General features: G+C 50.4%; 1 protein-coding gene across 1 annotated transcript; it reads right to left on the bottom strand.

Annotated features, from left to right (window-relative positions):
* Positions 1 to 5,648: 5,648 nt before the first annotated feature.
* Positions 5,649 to 18,176, bottom strand: REEP6 (receptor accessory protein 6). The gene is made up of 5 exons (XM_063146954.1): positions 18,006 to 18,176; positions 11,139 to 11,232; positions 10,091 to 10,229; positions 9,473 to 9,641; positions 5,649 to 5,756 (listed from the first exon to the last, which is right to left on the bottom strand). The coding sequence occupies exons 1-5, from the start codon at positions 18,118 to 18,120 to the stop codon at positions 5,713 to 5,715; spliced, it is 561 nt and encodes a 186-aa protein (XP_063003024.1). The 5' UTR covers positions 18,121 to 18,176; the 3' UTR covers positions 5,649 to 5,712.
* Between the last annotated feature and the right edge of the window lie 180 nt (positions 18,177 to 18,356).

Raw genomic sequence — 18,356 nt, 5'->3', positions numbered from 1 at the left:
GTTTGAAAAACAAACTAACCCTCAGGTGCACACCACTTGGGTTCCCTTCGTACACATGCTACATTTCAGGTGTCTTGGCACTATAGCATGGACGGACAGACAGACATCCTTTATTTAGATGGTTCAAATGATCAAAAACCTTCCCATTGTCAGGAAGTTTTTTTCCTGATGTGGCTCATGTTCTGTTTCTGTTGCCTCTACCTTGACTGGCCACTGAGCTATGACCCTTCCCCTAAAAAAAAGAAAGAAATCAAAATTCTAGTCCCCAGGGAGGCCTCTGCCTTATATGGACTCAGGTCCTTGGCCCCTTTCGCTTAACACTAGTCTGACAGAAGCCCAGATGAATATAGGCTTTTCTTTCATCATCCACAACCCAAGATCCTTTGTAGCCAGAAATGCTGCAGATTAAACTTTGGGTCTTCAGCACGCAACACCAGTGCTCCACCACAGAGCCGTAAAGGGGAAGCACGATTGACTTGTTAAATCCGGAGTGCTGTTCATGGTTTGCACAACCTCAGCTTGCAAAATATATACACGACAGGCACATCTCTGCATAATCCAGCAAAAGGCCGCTAAGAACCAAGCAGCAAACCTTCCTTACCTGGAGGTGTGTCGGACTCCAACTCCCATCAACCCCAGCCAGCCTGCTGGGAGCTGCCATCCGACATAACTGGAAGGATCCGGGCTGGAGGGTGTCGTAGGCTGACCTAGAGATTGCATTTGGCCCAGACGGGTGTGAGCTTCCCAAAACTTTCAGCTGGATCACCACCAGTGCAGTTCCCAGGCAAGGGCGCCTCTGAGCACAAGCAGAGCATCTTGGGTTGGCGACTCCTGGGTTAATCGCAAGCGTTCTCTCATCCGTACCACCCACCCTTCGGATCAGAGGCCCAATTGGACACGGGGTCCAATTTGGAAGGTTTAAATGCCTCTCTTCGCACTTAGGTTCTGGCTCTGGTGGCCAGTACTCGTTGAATCTAGCAGGCCTGAGAGCACAGGAAATGTTCAATATGTGTGGGACATTCGCCCCTAATATAAAGCCCTCTCTGGGTACCGGCCCAAAGTGCTCAAGCCATGATAGGCTGGGATTTTGGGCCACCCCCACCTTCTCCGAAACTGAATTCGGTGAGGGAGGGGGTCCCATGAAGATGTCTTCCCAAAGGCCCTCCGAAATTCAGAACTGGCATAGATTCGCTTGCCACTCGGGGGGGGGGGGCATTTGCCCTTCCGCCCCCCCCCCCAGGTTGTGGCCCCCTGAAATCCAGTCCTAACGGCGCCATGGCCAGCATAGGCTGTGGACGGCACATCCGAACCAGCCCAAAGAGTAGAATATTAGCCCAACGTGGATTTGGATGCTGCTATAAATCATAGAATCATAGAATAGCAGAGTTGGGAGGGGCCTACAAGGCCATCTAGTCCAACCCCCGGCTCAAGGCAGGAATACACCCTAAAGCATCCCTGACAGAGGGTTGTCCAGCTGCCTCTAGTGTGGGAGAGCCCACCACCTCCCTCGGTAACTGGTTCCATTGTTGTACTGCTCTAACAGTCAGGAAGTTTTTCCTGCTGTCCAGCTGGAATCCGGCTTCCTTTAACTTGAGCCCGTTATTCCGTGTCCTGCACTCTGGGAGGATCGAGAAGAGATCCTGGCCAAATTCGGCCAAGCCTGCGGCGGTGTCTTTCCAGTAACGGCCCCGCCTGACCTCCTTTACAAAAATAACTGAGGGTGCAATCCTACGCATGTTTAGACGGGGAAAAGTCCAAAAAAACTCCCAGCTGGGAGTCTTACATTAACTGTGGGAGTCCCAAGAATTAATGGCGTAATTACGTGCGCAAACGCTCCCTCCCCATCGTCCCGGCTGTCTAACTTGACCGCTTCCCAATTTATAAGTCCCCGCGGGAAAAGCCCTTTGTGGGGTGGGAAAAGCAGACCCGGAGCGGCGGCACTAATGGGGTTTGACCGCCCCTCAGCTGACCCGCTCCGTCAGGGCTGCCGTGTTTTAATTCCCCCCCCTTTCAACCCTCGGCGTCAGTCGGAGGCGCCTCAACACATGTGGCGCCAGAGTCCCAAGGCTGATGGGGCTTCGCCGGGCGACCCACGGAGCAGGGCTCAATTAATTGAGCTTTAATTAGGTCAGGCCGTGCCTTTCCTCCCTGCCCGGAAAGGGGCCCAGTCACGAAACACCCCCTCCCTTTGTCCAAAATACCCAGGCTGGACCAAAGATAGGGGTCTCCTCCCAAACTTTCGGGAAGAGAACACAAGTGGTGGGAAAGATTCTTGCTCCGCTTGGGACCCTGCCAGTTAAGGGAAACTGGACTGAATTGGGCCAGGAATCAACGTACTACGCGCCCGTTTAAATCGGCCCTGGCTTCTGAACCATGAGGACTGGAAACTTGATTTCTTGGTCCATCACCAGGTAGGGCTGAGATCCAGGAGAGATTCTGCGAATCGGAGGAAATGCAGAGCGAAAGGGACCAAGGCCCCAGGTCCTTCTTAAAGCTGTTTCACACGTCCATTCACACGAATGGATTGAAAACGGACTTGTTCTGTCCGCTCTTAGATTCTGTCCGCTTCCGAAGCGGAGTCCCAAGTCACCTGCCTCCACCAAGCTAGACGCTGAAAAGGCGGGACTTGTCATAGGGGTAGCCAGCGCTCAGAAGTCAAAACTCTGACACCTGGGGTTTGGTCTGGGTAACATGATCCAGGGACAAAAGGGAAACTCCAGAGACATGTTTAGCGGTGACCGGAAAGACCCCGAGACAGACGGAGATGAGGAGTGGAAGCAGGGCCATTATGCCAGCCCCGAAGGACCTAACATTTTCCTCTTCCCTCCATGTTCCTCTTTCTTTGCATGCTGGGTCTTTTCAAGCTGTAAGTCTGTGAGCAGGGACTGTCATGTTTTAACTGCTTATTCAGAAGCTGCTCTGGGAGCCTTTTGGGTTAAGGGCACTGCAAATACACAAATAAAAATGCTGTAAATAAATAAATAAAAAAGGGTCCTTTGAGATGATCCAGCAGAATTTTTCTTGTGTCTTCCTCTTAGGCCAATCCTTCTTCTAATCCTCTTGCTTCTTTGACGTGCCTTGAACCAAAAGCAGTCAGTGGTGTTCTCAATGGGTAAGTCCCTCTGACTCACCTGTCCACCCATCGCAACCGCATGCAGGCAGAACTATCCCACTGCTACCACCACTCTACCCCCATAGGCACACAACAACGTAGCTTTTATTCATTTTTTCTTTCAATGAGACTCCTCATCTTTATTTGATCTTGCATCATCCCAACTGATTTAAAAAGGAGATAAAATAAGACAGTCACCCGATAAGGGCAACCAGAGACAGGAATTGACAAACCTGTGAATATCACAACACACCCAGGAGCCAATGCTGAATGCTATCTAGAACATGTGATGTTCGCCTTTTCTTTTAAAAATCGCCTGAAGTCTTTGGGGGCTATTTTGAGTGTGGTTGACTTTGGCTGGGCATCTTTTCTGAAGAGCAGGCGCGGGAGAGAAGTTCAAGCGTTTCCGGAATCCGGCAGGGAGTGCAAATTTCCCATCACCCCCCTCCCCGCCCCACATTACAACGTCCCAAAGAACCCATTAAAATCCAACGAGCGGCTTCCGTAGATATCGTGGTCCAAAACCGGCTCTTTATTTCTGAGGGTCGCCATACGCCGAGATGAAGCAAGGCCAGTTCTTAAACTGCCTTTTCAAAGCAGTTCTACGCGCACACACATAGGGAGATATCCCAGATAAGCATTTAGGCTGCAACAGCGCAAAAGAGATTCGGATCGCTGTGGGGTTATTACTGCCACCACTGCCGCCCGGGAACTGCTCCGCAAATTTTCAGATTCACCGTACCAAAACGACCCCCGTTTCAATTTGACTGACATCTCCGCCTGGGGCATTCTAGGGGTCTCTCTATAAGCTCTATTTACCCTGCTGTAGCTGCGCAGTGGCGCTGCAGTGGCTATACGACACAGCAGCCAACCCACAGCCACCACGGGGCTTTCGCCCTGAAACTGCGTGTTTAAAGAGTCGCCAGCTTACGGCAACTTTTCCCTTTGTCACCGCCGTATGTCCACCGTCTGTCGGCCTGACCTTGCTTCAGTATGCGGCTTCCTGGGGGTGGATGGAGGCTACTCCAAGGTTGCTTGGAGCACGGGAAGGCAGGGCAAACTCCGTGAGACCAATGGCCGCTAGGAAGCCCTGCCGTGGGATCAACCATTCCCACCCCGCAGCTGCGCCCACGCGGGGTTTTGTAGGAACAAGCAGCCAAAGCCTTAAAAAACCTCCCCCAGGTGTTTCGGACTACAACTCCCAGAATTCCTCTCCTTCAAACATAAATGTTCCATGTTTTTAGGTGTTCTATATTCGCTGTTGTTCCTCGCCTTGATCCAAGCGGAGAGGCAGGTAAGAAATAAAATTATTATTATTATTATTGGTTGCAAAAAGTCACATCCCAAAGATTCTTTCTTAACTCAAAGCCTCAACTGCTTTCCTTGAAGAAAGAGAAGCCGGGCGGAAGGAAGGCGCCAGAGAGGAAGTGACTCCTGCTGCAGCTGCCACCTATGGGCTGGCGCTGGCCACTGCACTGTGCGGCTTCCAGACCGAAGGGGGGCCCCTACCAAGTTGACCCCGCAACGTCGCGTTCTCTGGTGCAGCTTTCTCTGCCCTCCAGGTGTTTGGGCCTGCAACTCCCATAACCCCCAGTCACCGGTCATGCTGGCTGGGGGTGATGGGAGTTGAAGTCCAACATATTGGGAGGGTCCCAGGCTGGGGAAACCTGCACCCTTTCACATCGATCCGCCACTGGCCCGACTTCGAAAGCAGCGATCACCCTCCCAAGTCAAGACACAGGTTGGCGAGAGCAGGACTCTCTTGACTCCGCAGCTGTGTTTTCAGGGACACAGAACGGGGATCCGTTTTTGGGCCACAGGGGGTTACCCTCCAACCCCAAGCTGGGACGAGAGGACAAATTCTCCTTAATGTTTCCCTTCGCATGGGGAGGTCGTAATATTTACGGGGGTGAGTTTGCGGGACTACACCTCCCATCATCCTTGACCCCTGGTCCTGCTGGCTGGGGCTGGTGGGGGTTGTATTCCAAAACACCTGGAGGGGAAGCACTTGAACTTTTTTTTTTTTTTTTACAGTTGGCGCATTGAGGGACAGGATCAAACCAAACTGTTCCCTGAACGTAAAAAGACTCCATCACCCTCGGCAGATTTTTACGGAGGGAACTGTATGCATGACACAGAGCGCTTTTCCTCTCTTTGAAAAAGACACATGTGGGGTACTCCTGGTGTGTGCCCCCCCACTTAAAAAAATAAAACAAACCCAACAGCAACAAGCCCAATATTTGCTCAGATTTATCTCTACGAGTTCCACCCGATATTCTTAACTGCTATTAACTGGAACCCAGAACCGCAGTTGCGAACTGATCCAGGAGGTCATCATGAAACTGATTTTTAAGATAGAAAAAGTCGGTTTCGTAGATGGAAATTCGGAACGGGTAAGGTGGGTACTGCCACCTCTGGTTATCAGCCAATACGCAACCAAATTACCAGGTGGGACGGGAGCCCCCCCCCCAAAAAAAAGGGTGGGTGGGTGTTCTGTCAGAGGTCACAAAAATGGTCTCTCCAAAGCGGGGGGAAATAATATTCCAGAATCCGGGTTCTCTTTTTATTTATTTTCTCTCGGGAGTTAAAACGGTGGTCGTTCAGTTCTCGGTCCGTAGGGATCGTTTCGTGGCTTCTGCGGTTGCTGTGAAAACCAAGAGAGGGACATTCCGTTAAGAGGAAGGTGACGACGAGGGTCTCACTCCACCAGCAACCGAGAAAACTAGTTCAGAAATCGGGGAAGGGCTTTCGAATCCAACAGAGAGCCATCGAGCCGGGATTTTCCGTTATTTTGAGGCTCCTGTGGATGATGTGAAAACCAAGAGAGGGACATTCCGTTAAGAGGCGAGTGACAACGAGGGTCTCACTCCACCAGCAACCGAGAAAACTAGTTCAGAAATCGGGGAAGGGCTTTCGTATCCAACAGAGAGCCATTGAGCCGGGATTTTCCGTCATTTTGAGGCTCCTGTGGATGATGTGAAAACCAAGCGAGGGACATTCCGTTAAGAGGCGAGTGACAACGAGGGTCTCACTCCACCAGCAACCGAGAAAACTAGTTCAGAAATCGGGGAAGGGCTTCCGAATCCAACATCGAGCCATCGAGCCGGGATTTTCCGTTATTTTGAGGCTCCTGTGGATGATGTGAAAACCAAGAGAGGGACATTCCGTTAAGAGGCGAGTGACAACGAGGGTCTCACTCCACCAGCAACCGAGAAAACTAGTTCAGAAATCGGGGAAGGGCTTTCGTATCCAACAGAGAGCCATCGAGCCGGGATTTTCTGCCGTTGCATGGAGACTGTAAAAATAACCCCTTCTCCTCCCCAGGAAATCCCAGCCGAGAGCTTTGATTGGCAGGGAAGAGGTATGTCAGCATAAGCTACTTAGTGTCAAAGTTAGAGAAGCGTTAAGCCGGATTTTCAACAGGCGAAGCATCTAGGCCTGCCTGTGTGGGGATAAGTGATTTTCCGTGGCCAGGTACACGGAGGGTTTAAAGATCCATGTTTGCACCTGTTTGAGACACTCTAGACTGGGGAAGGGGGCATAGTGGAGTGGCGGAGTACTTGCTTTGCATGGAGGAGGCTGTGGGTTCGAATCCCAGCACCTCCAGTGAGGGGTGGGAAAGGCCTTAGTTTGGAACCCTGGAGAGGCACTACCAGTAAATGCAGAGGACCCCAACCTTTTGGGGGGTCAGTGGACACATTTGGAAGTTTGAGAGCGTGTCGAGGCACTTTCACAAAATGGCCGCCATGAGGGGGCGGGGCTTGCTCCTTCATAAAATGGCTGCCATGGTGGCAGGGGAAGACCTTTTTGATTTTTTCAGCACTTTAACCGTCTAGCAACTTAATTTTAACTTGGCTGTTTAAAATTTGTCTTTTAAATCTGTCTTAATTTCTGCACTGCTGCCCGGTTTTATCCTGGTTGTGTTTTTATATTGCATTTTACATTATGCTTTTATACTGGATGTTTTGAATGGCTTCTACGGTTTTAATTTCTGTAAACCACCCAGAGAGCTTCGGCTATTGGGCGGTATAAAAATGCAATAAATAAATAAATAAATTACCGCTGCTTTCCCCCCCTCCCTGAGATTATCCCTTGGGAAAATAAATCCATAAATCTGTTAGCCCCCACACCTATTTGGGGCAGATCAATACTCAGGGGCAAGGGAAGAACAGCATTGTTCCAGTTTAGGAAGCTGCCGTCCCGGGATGCCCGGAGGAAAAGCGTTTACTGCGAACAATCCGGAGGACGGCTAGATGTAAACTGGTTTTTCCTCTTCCTGCGACACGCAAGTTCACACGGGGATTGACAGAGCTGCGTTGGAAAAACGCAGCTCTGGTTTCAGAGATCAGCAGGGCCGAATGTTGGGTTCGGGAGAAAGCCGCCGTCAAGTCCGAGAAAGTTCTTCGGTCGCTTGATACTTTATCCCTGGTACGTTTCGGACGGCGGCGCCCAGCGTCCCCAGCCCAGCTGGGGCTGATGGGAGTTGAAGTCCGAAATACATAGAGGCTGCTGGTGAAAAGGAAGCTTGCGCTACCTTGAATGGATCCAAATTTGAAACACAGTCTAAGACGAAAAAAAGGGGGACTGCCGTTTACCAAAAACAGACCCTCGGCCCATTGACCTCAATGTCGTCAGCACTGACTGGCAGCAGCGGCTCTCTCGCGTTTCAAACAAGGGCCTTTCCCCAGCCCTACCTAGAGATGTCAGAGATTGAAGCTAGGACCTCTTGCGTGCAAAGCAGGGGTGGGGGGCCCTCCGTCACAGAACTATAACCCTTCTCTTAAAAAGAAAGCACGTTTCCTCATGGTGCTGCATAGAAGGGTGATTTCAATAGCACCTAAAGAGTTGCCTTATTCAGAGTCGGGCCCGGGGGGCCGTCTAGCTAAGTGCTGTCCACACTGGCTGGCAGCAGCTCATCAGGATTTTAGCCAGGTATTCCAGACCCCTCCCTCCCCCCGGCCCTACCTGGAAATATAGGTAAAGGATAGCTTTACCCCTGGACCTATGGCCCCGAACTAAGGTGCAAAAATAAAAGAGCAGGTAAATCATGAATAGAAAACAAATGAAGCCGCTGAAACAAATACGTCAAAAGCCCCACGCCTTCCGGCCGATTTGTATTTTAAGACCTACTTTTGGGGGTTATAGAAACGCCTGCAGAATTTCTTAGAGACACACCTCCGCCGAAAATTCACCGGCGACTCAGAAAAGCGTTCCGAAGGGCTGTCGCTTATATTCCATCCTTTCCCCCCCCCCCCCCGGGCAGGCTTTTTATACTCCCCTGAAGAAGGCCTTAAAATACAAATAGGCTAGAACACGTCGGGCTTTTCCCACAAATAAAACGTTTCTTTTAGGATCCGGAGGCCTTCCTTAAAAAACAGCCCCCCGCCATCATCCGTACAACGCTAAATTTTGTGGCGCTCGGGTTCGAGAGGTGGCGGGTTCAGGTGCCGCTCGCGCACGCGTGTCAGCAACGGCACGCGGCCCCTGGGCACCAGAAATAGAAGGAAGAACGTTATCTTTGGCCTTATCTCACCCAAAATGACTTTAGCTGCACCTGTCTGGTAGGGTTAGCCTTTAGCTGCCCAGAGATCGCTTGTTATCGGTCAGCATTGAATTGTGGGGAAATAGGGTGACCCTTGGGTTTTACACATTTGGGGTACCCTCCGCAGCTTGGGGGTGCCTGCGTGTAGGGGCGAAGTCATGCTAAACCTAACTATTTCCGTCATGTGGAAGAGAAAGGGGTTACGTACAAAGAAGTAGAGGTGCAGTTGGAAGTCGGATGGAGACAAGGTCAGCCGTTGGACAAAGACTGAAGCACTGAAGGAAGAGAAAGAGTAAAAAAAAAGGAACGTGCGGAAGAAATAGCAAGCAGAAAGCCGAGAAGAAAAAGCGCCAAACGCCTTGGGGGTCGCATAGCCAGCGGAAGAGAGAACCAACATCAAAGAGTCCAATTTTGAGGATGGTAGAAGAACCGACGTTTCAGGTGGTTCAATTCCGGACAGCAAGGGTGCGGAAGGGCAGGCCTCGGGGGCCAGATCCGGCCCTCTGAGGTTCGCCCGGTGGCCCCGCCCCCTTTCTCCCAGCCACGGACTGCTGTGCGTGGTTCCCCTCCCATTCTAAAACAATGAAAGGCCTCTACTATGGCTTTGTTACGGGCAAAAAGAGATTCATGCCAAAAATACCACTGGGATTCTAGGCCCCTCCCCCTTTTGCCTCTGGCCAAGGGGTTTCCCACCCGCGATCTAGAGGGCCACAAAAACAGCCCTCTCCTCGCACTCGGTGCCGCACGGTATGTTTCTCCTGGGTTGCTCCATCTTGGGCAGGAGAGGTGCAAAAAAAAAACCCCCAGCCCCGGCCTACCTTCCCTGGACGCTGCCGAAGCGATGTCAGCGGCCCGGCCGCCCAGGTCGCTCAGGACGCTGTCCACGGTCTGGTGGTGCCTGAGGAACCACGGGCGGATGAAGCTGTGGTAGAGCAGCTGGGAGCCGTTCCACGAGACGGGAGCCATGCACCACACCAAGAAGACACACTGGGGAGGGTGGGAAACGGGGTTAGCACCTATGGCGCGATCTTGAGGACTACCACCGTGACCAATTCCAATGCCCTCAGCAGTCAGACGTTCAGAGGTAAGACTATCCTGTCTTCCGCAGCGCCATTTACGGGCGCCGTTGGTATTTATTTAAAACATTTGTATCCCGCCTTATATCACTAGGATCTCAAGGTGGCATTCAGATAAATGGTCAGGCTTGCACTCCTTACGAACAAACGCCCGGAGTTTCCGTCCTGCGGGTGCCCAGCCCACCTTAAACTTCCCACACCTCTTCACATATATATATATATAATTTTACTATCCCACATATAAGGAAATACATTTTCCACAGGGGTAGCAGACGTGTCCGCCTGCGGCCGCCGAAACACCGAAGTCCTTGCGGCATCACAAAGACGAACGCCTTCATTTCCTCTTGCGAAACGGTTTACCTTGCCGGCGTAGTAGAAGGGGAACCAGTAGAGAAACGTGTCGGAGAAGAACTCAGCGACGCTGAAGAGGCCGTAGACGACCCAGTAGGTTAACCAGGTGGTGTCGTCGTCTTTGGTAGAGCTCTCGATGGCTTTGATGCTGAAGGAGGACGGGGAGACAAAGAGAATCATAGAACCACAGAAGAGTAGAGTTGGAAGGGGCCAATAAGGCCATCTAGTCCAACCCCCTGCTCAGTGCAGAATCCACCTTCAAGCATCCCTGACAGATGGCTGTCCAGCTGCCTCTTGAAGGCCTCTAGTGTGGGAGAGGCCACAACCTCCCTAGGTAACTGATTCCATTGTCGTACTACTCTAACAGTCAGGATGTTTTTCCTGATGTCCAGCTGGAATCTGGCTTCCTTTAACTTGAGCCTGTTATTCCGTGTCCTGCACTCTGGGAGGATCGAGAAGAGATCCTGGCCCACCTCTGTGTGACAACCCTTTAAGTATTTGAAGAGTGCTATCATGTCTCCCCTCCATCTTCTCTTCTCCAGGCTAAACATGCCCCGTTCTTTCAGTCTCTCTTCATAGGGCTTTGTTTCCAGACCCCTGATCATCCTGGTTGCCCTCCTCTGAACACGCTTCAGCTTGTCTGCGTCCTTCTTGAAGTGTGGAGCCCAGAACTGGACGCAATCCTCTAGATGAGGCCTAACCAGGGCTGAATAGAGAAGAACCAGGACCTCACGTGATTTGGAAGCTACACTTCTATTAATGCAGCCCAAAATAGCATTTGCCTTTCTTGCAGCCATATCTCACTGTTGGCTCCTATTCCGCTTGTGATCTACAACAATTCCAAGATCCTTCTCGTTTGCAGTATTGCTGAGCCAAGTATCCCCCATCTTGTAACTGTGCATTTGGTTTCTTTTTTCTCGGTGTGAAACTTGGCATTTATGCCTATTAAATTTCATTCTGTTGTTTTCCGCACAGCGGCGTGAATTAGCCAGGCCACTGTTCTGCCCCGGGCCCAAGCAGGGGAATGACATACATGTGTCTTGAAACGGATACTTACGAGGCATAAGCTGGGTAGACGAAGCCGATGAGATTACAAAGCAGGGAGGCGCCATATCCGAACATCAGGTAGAGCACCAGGGAAGCGATGGAACCTGGACATGGGGCAAAGCCAGAAAAATGGTGACTGGGTACAAGTGTCCGATTTTGTAAGGTAGTGGTGTCCGCTTCACAATCAAGGTTGGTCAGAACCAAAAGACGTGACGGCCAACGTGGAATCAACTCCTTTCGTTTGGCTTGCGGCCAGAACTAGTCACAAGATCTTTAAAAAACACATCAATGTTTTCAACAAAGACTTTGCATCTGAAATAACAACGGAACGTGTCTGTCTGTCCGCACCGTAGCGCCCAAACCACGAAACCTAAGTGCCTGAAACTTGGCATGCATACTAAGGGGACCCTCTGGGTGTGTGCCTTGGGGTTGTTTCGTTTTTAAAACATATTCATTTATTTTAATGAGTGCAAATGTGTTCAAGGGGTCGAGGCCTACAGTAATATCTCCAGCCACTAGGTGGCAAACTTCTCTAACCAACACATAGGTTCGCAGTCCCTACAGCTGGAAGCCAGGGGAAATTTGTAGGCTGAGGGACAGAGTGATATGCTTGCCCTGTTGAAGGGCAGCCGCATCTAAGGGGAATGGAGCGGACAGACCCCTCCCACAGGGGGTTTTGGGATTCACCATGGCAGGGGTCATGCCTAGGGCCCCCAGAAGGCATAGCGCCATCCAGACAGGGGCAGGCACATTGTGTCAAACTCTGACACCCGTGTAAGTTTAGAACGACCACTGCAGCAGCGAAGAACTTGCGATTATTTTCAATTGTACAAAAATAAAACACACTAACTTAGCTTTTACACTCTGCAATGAAAAACAGTGTCAATTAAGCAACAAATCTATTTAGAACTGTCTGTATTAAAAAATATATAATAAAGAAAATTATATTTACAGACCAAATACAAATCTCTCGAACTTTAAAGCACCATTCATTACAAATGCTGCGTTACAGGTATTAGGACAGCTGAAGGTTTTAAAATCTCAAGGTCTTCCCATCCCGAACATGAAGAAACACGAGAACTAATGTAGATTCTGATCAAAAATGAACAGAAACTACATCCTCACCCAACAGTACCGGCCAAATTCAACAGGTACAGCTGTTCCTAGCAGGGAGAGGACTGTATTGTACCTGCCTGCCACGTAGCCGTTAAAGATGAAGAGCCCATCAGAAAAGAGAGATTTGGCAATCTTAATGCAGCATCAGAAACGTGTTCGGATACGCAGGGATTCGAAGAGCTCAGCGCTCAAAGCCCTGCACCTGGGTGGACGGATCGGTCCGTTTTGAGTTTCTCCCGCGTTCCGTTTTTAAAATCAAATCAAATCACAAGTTTTGGGATTTCAAGTCATTCACAAGCTTTGGTTTAATTCTGATGAATAATTGAACTGAAATGAAATTCTACCCATTTCTTCCGTTAACGGCTTTCTCTCCCGGCCATCGTTTTCCGCCTGGCTTCCTTTCCAACCGTTGGTTTTTTAAAACCTCCGGTCCAACTCCCTCCTTCCCCTCTCCATTCTGTACCCCTCCCGCCTTTCACGGCTCACACTCGGAGGCCCCGAAGATGCAGGTATAAAGGCAGCGGTCCGCACCTCCGCCAAAATAAAAAAATAACCCGTATTGTGCAAAGGCAGGGCTTTGCGTGAAACCTGCACGTTTGAACTTATATACAGAGAGGCAAACAGAGAAGTCATAAGAACATCAAAAGGGCCCGCCTGGATCAAGCGAAAGGTCCATCTAGTCCAGCACTCTGTTCGCACAGTGGCCAACCAGCCATCGGCCAGGGATGAACAAGCAGGACATGATGCAACAGCACCCTCCCACCCATGTTCCCCAGCAACTGTCACACACAGGCTTACTGCCTCGAATACTGGAGATAGCACACGTTCATTTTAAACAGAGAAGTCGTACATCTCACCCTTGGGGAAAGACTGCACGCCGGTTTCGTCTGCTCTCCAAGTGCGGTTGATCAGTTGATGGGTAACGTCAAGGCGCCCACTCCCTCCTGGTGGGGAAATCCGCAGGGGAAATCTGGCCCACTTGAGGCGCCAATCCAAGCCCTCCCATTCCCCCAAAGGCCCCGCCCCTTCCCCGTGACTCTGCCTCCGTTTCCCCAAGCCCGGAACATTGGCTAGTTTGGAGATCCGGGTTCTAGTCGCCGCTCGGCCATGGGAAACCTGCTGGGTGACTTTGGGCCAGTCACAGACTCTCAGCCCAGCCTACCTCACAGGGTTGTTGTGGTGAGGATAAAATGGAGGAGGAGGATTGTGTATGCCACCTTGGGTTCCTTGGAGGAAAAACAGTGGGATATAAATGTAATAAATAATAATAATAATAATAATAATAATAATAATAATAGTATCATCATCATCCCAGAGTTTTTTTTTGCAGTTTTTTCCCCATTTTCAAAGGCTGTGATCGTCTCGTAAGGGCTCGTTACTCGCAGAAAGAGCTTTAAGATTAAAAATTGCTCTTTGGGATCCCACCTTTGCCATCACTGGAACGCTGTTGTACAGCTTGGTCACAGGTCGGCAATTTGCAGCCCTTGGGATTTGGGGACGTATCTTGGGGTGCGTGCAGGGGGGTGGGAATCAGTTTGAACTCGTCTCTTCATTGCATGTTGTTGGTGCTCTCACTCTGCAGCAAAATCCTGGATTTTATTTCCTTTGCCGAATATTTGTTCACAGCTACTACGCCTTTGTGCAACTGTAGCGGGTCCCAGTGTTGGACTGGGCTTAGGGAGACACAGGTCCGAGTCCCGACTCGGCCACGGAGCTCACTGGGTGACTTTTGGGCCAGCTTCGGACTCTCCGCCTGACCTACCTCGCAGGGTCGTTGGGAGGATGAAAGGGAGGGGCGGAGTGCCCTGTGAGCCACCGTGTGTTCCTTGCAGGAGGAGGGCGGGGGGGAATCGCCTCGCAAAGACCTTGTGAGGTAGGTCGGGCTGAAACTTAATTAATTAAAAGCTTGGATCGGTGAACTTTTGCGAAGACTTCCCCGAAGTTGGCGCCCTCCAGACTCCCGTGGCTGGGGGTGATGGGAACTGGAGTCCAAACCCATTCCCCCGGTGGGAGAAGGCTACCCAGGAGGCTTCACATAGCTTAGCGATGAGGAGGAGGAGGATAAGACGACTGCAGAACAGGGAAGGCAGGAGGGAGGGCAGCTTCTGCTACGCGGAGTCAAGCAAAGGGCAGCAACATCTTGGAGACTGGTCACTGGGGAGAATCATTAAACAAATGGTATCCAAAGTCCAGGTCAGTGTGCTTGTTGCAAAGGCCTTTCGAGCACAAGACAGAGAGGTTCCGAGCGTAGCGTGGCCTTCTACGCTTGAGTACGCTTTCTTCGGTACTGGGTGTTGTTTTTTTTAAAGGAAAAGAAAGCGAAACCTTCTTCACCTTTTATTTTATTTTATTTATTACTTTTATGTACCGCCCCACAGCCAAAGCTCTCTGGGCGGTTTACAAAAGTTCAAAACAGTGAACGTTCAAAACAGATACGCAAAATTTAAAAGCGCCAACTCTCCGCTCAGTCCCCGAGAAAGTGGGTGAATCCTTTCTAAAAGGGTATGTTTATTTACTAGAGATTCAGATCTGGTTTAATTAAGACCAGAAGACCAAGGGTCCATTTCTGTTCACGCAGCGACCAAACCAGCTGCCTGTGGGAATCTCGCAAGACAGAGATGAGTACAACAACATCCGTTTGTGTTCCCCAGTACGCAGCCTCCGAGACAGGAAGTAGTATCTCACCATAATAACAAGTAGCTGTTGAGAGCCTGATCATCCATGAATTTTTCTAGTGCAACAGCCATCCAAAGCGGTGCCCATCCTTATGTCTTGTGGAAGTCAAAATTATTATTATTATTATTATTATTATTATTATTATTATTATTATTAATTTATATACAGCCCCATAGCCGAAGCTTTCTGGGCGGTTTACAAAGATCAAAAACAGTGAACATTAAAAACAAATACAGAAAGTTTAAAACCATAAAAAGCATAAAAACAGACAATATCCATTTAAAAACTACTATTCTGGGGTCAGTTAAGAAAAAAGCATATGCTGTTAAATAATAATAATAATAATAATAATAATAATAATAATAATAATAATAATAATATTTATATGTATCCCACCTTTTGCCCAATGCTGGAAGAAAAGTCTTGACCTGGTGCTGAAAAGATAACCATGTTGGCACCAGGTGAGCCTCGTCGGGGAGATTGTTCCACAATTGGGGGGGGGGGGCACCACGGAAAAGGCCCTCTCCAGAGTTTAACTTTGCGCTGCGTGAAGAAGGCCTTAGAATCATAGAATCAAAGAATAGCAGAGTTGGAAGGGTCCTACAAGGCCATCTAGTCCAACCCCCTGCTCAATGCAGGAATCCACCCTAAAGCATCCCTGACAGAGGGTTGTCCAGCTGCCTCTTGAAGGCCTCTAGTGTGGGAGAGCCCACAACCTCCCTAGGTCACTGGTTCCATTGTCGTACTGCTCTAACAGTCAGGAGGTTTTTCCTGATGTCCAGCCAGAATCTGGCTTCCTTTAACTTGAGCCCCTTATTCCGTGTCCTGCACTCTGGGAGGATCGAGAAGAGATCCTGGCCCTCCTCTGTGTGACAACCTTTCAAGTATTTGAAGAGTGCTATCATGTCTCCCCTCAATCATCTCTTCTCCAGGCTAAACATGCCCAGTTCTTTCAGTCTCTCCTCATAGGGCTTTGTTTCCAGACCCCCTCTGAACACGCTCCAGCTTGTCTGCATCCTTCTTGAATTGTGGAGCCCAGAACTGGACGCAATGCTCTAGATGAGGCTTCTTTAGATTTGTCCACGATTTCTAACCGATCAGCTTCATTTGGGGTTCTAGTATTACGGGAGAGGGCGGAACAATGCAACTTCCCAAAATAGGGGTCTCTAACTCCCCTCCTGTTCAGGCCCCACCAAACCTGTGAACATCAGATGCGATAATATGGTTTCTTGCAGGTACACTGCGAAGGGGAGACACCCCCCCTCCCCAGGAAGACAAAAAATGGGCCAGTGCCTTTGCCAGTTAGTGTGGTAGGAGAAAAGAAATGCTCCCAGGCTCCCAATGGTTCCACAGAAGACAGGACGGGACACGGGGGATTATTTACCGAGGGAGCATGGGATGAGGCTCCCGGGAGATTTTAATCTCGAAATCCCATGAGATTTCCACCCGTTTCTCCGGTGCCAGGTGGTTTCAACCAGGCGTTCTCCAAAAGGACCGAAACAAACCAACTGGCAAAAGCCAGGAGGTAGAAGCGAAATACTTCAAAGGAACAGAGGAACACACCTGGAGGACGACAGGTTAGGAAAGACCGAGAGATCTCGTGAGCCGTTGCAACATGGCTCTTCTCTGCAGCAAACCTGATGTTCTAGTTTAGGATCGCCAGGCAACACCCCCCCCACCCCCACCCCCCCCAAAATTGCTGGGTCAGTTTCAAAGAACACCTTGCAGCGTTTTGAAGGTTGCCACACACTGTTGCAGGTTCAGGAACAGCTCCCAAAGGCCTAACAAGGCAATTTCTCTCTCTTCACACTAGAATTGCTGAGCAATAGAGCCAACGCAAACAAAATGAAAATGGCTGCCCCGCAAACGCACACACACACACACACACCTGGGGAACTCACCGCCACAAGACATGGCAACAGTCATTGCTGAGATCCAAATGTGGCGCATTGCAACTCCCATCGTCCCCAGGCAAACCCAGCGAGTTTGGGGAAAACGTGTTTTCCAGATTTACGGGATGCGGAAAGGAATGTTTGTGCATGGAGTGAGGGGACAGGAAAACACACACAGGAGGAAGGGAGACAGGGGGTTATGGGGACAGAAACACCCAACCTCTGTGCTGGTTGGGCTGTAGTTTTTGGTGCGGAGGAGAGGAAGAAAAGGACAAGGCACTTTGCACATGCTCGCAGGCACCACCACCCCATTTTAACAGATCACTCCAGACGGTTTACGGCACTTGGGTGTGGCAGGGGGGTCCCTTTGGCACGGCTCACGTGGGGGTCTACTACTGCGCAAGGGGGGCTGGGAGGCTGGGCTTTGCTGAGTTCTGGGGCACAGGATTGCTCCCCCATTTGCCAAAACCCTGGATCTGTATAAGGTGAGGCAGTCTCAAGCGGAGGACAGAGGAGCAGATGGCCGGGGCAGGAAGCAAGGAGGCCTTTAGCCCCAGAACCTATTTGTCCAACGCTGGTAATGTATGCAAAGAATCCGTCTGCTTTATAGCCGCCGAAATATACACGAACACACACCTATAGGCTACGGTTACGGGAGGCAGGAAGTAATAACAATATAATTGTTACTGTCAATACCACAGCATCCTAGTGTCCGGATCTTCCAGGACCAAAACAAATCTAATAATTCAATATAATAATAATTATTAATAATAATTCAAGTAATGAAAATAAATACAATTAACCTTAATAATTCAATTTATAAGACACCTTTTTCCCTCCCAACAAAAGGCTCAACGCCTCTTTCAACAAGGATCAACACATTCGTGATGTTAAAAGAGGTAGCGAACAAATAAAAAGACAATAAAATTAACAACTTTGCAGGGGGGGGGGATTTTTTAAAGGCTCGATAGAAATCAAATGCTCGCCATTTCGAAACGTTAAGGCTGCAACCCTTCACGTTTACACGGGAGGAAGACCCATGAAACGCAACGGGGTTTACTTCTGAGTAGGCATGCAATGGGAAAGCCAGGGTTGGGCCAGGGGGTCGGGCACGCAGCCGCCTTGGGGTCGACAAACAGTGAATAAAGAAGGGTGCCTCTAAGCATAGACAGAGTCCCCAGAGAGCGACTCACCTGTGGCCAGGTAATACCGCTTGACGCCGGTCTGGGCTTCCAAGCCGCCGAGCAGATCGCTCAGCCAGCCCGGCTGCTCCAAGAAAGCCTGGAAGCGGCGCTGGAAGGATCCCATGGCGAGCAAAAGCGGAGCCCAGGCGACCCAGCCGCTCGCCTGCCAGCTCTATCCGCTTAGCGCTGGGGAGTGGGCGGAGCTCCCAGGCAGGTAGACTCCGCCCCCTGGGCCGCGGGGCCAATGGGAGGCGGGGGCGGAGCCGACAGGTGGCAAAGAGGACGTCACAGGCGGGGAGGAGGAAGAGGCGGACAGGTGTGCGCCTCCGGGACCTCTGGAAAGAGGGGGAGGAGGAGAAA

Source organism: Elgaria multicarinata, chromosome 23 (assembly GCF_023053635.1).
Source record: "Elgaria multicarinata webbii isolate HBS135686 ecotype San Diego chromosome 23, rElgMul1.1.pri, whole genome shotgun sequence".
Classification (NCBI taxonomy): Eukaryota; Metazoa; Chordata; class Lepidosauria; order Squamata; family Anguidae; genus Elgaria; species Elgaria multicarinata.
The sequence above is the reverse complement of the archived record's forward strand: the minus strand, read 5'-3'. Positions and strand labels throughout refer to the sequence as shown.

What these genes read in the sequence shown, in the direction of transcription:
- REEP6 (XM_063146954.1), bottom strand. Translation starts at nt 18,120, where the DNA reads ATGGGATCCTTCCAGCGCCGCTTCCAGGCTTTCTTGGAGCAGCCGGGC. An exon ending in GCGGTATTACCTGGCCACAG is followed by an intron (nt 11,233 to 18,005) that starts GTGAGTCGCTCT and finishes CCCCATGTCCAG; the next exon opens with GTTCCATCGCTTCCCTGGTG. An exon ending in CCTTCTACTACGCCGGCAAG is followed by an intron (nt 9,642 to 10,090) that starts GTAAACCGTTTC and finishes CACCCTCCCCAG; the next exon opens with TGTGTCTTCTTGGTGTGGTG.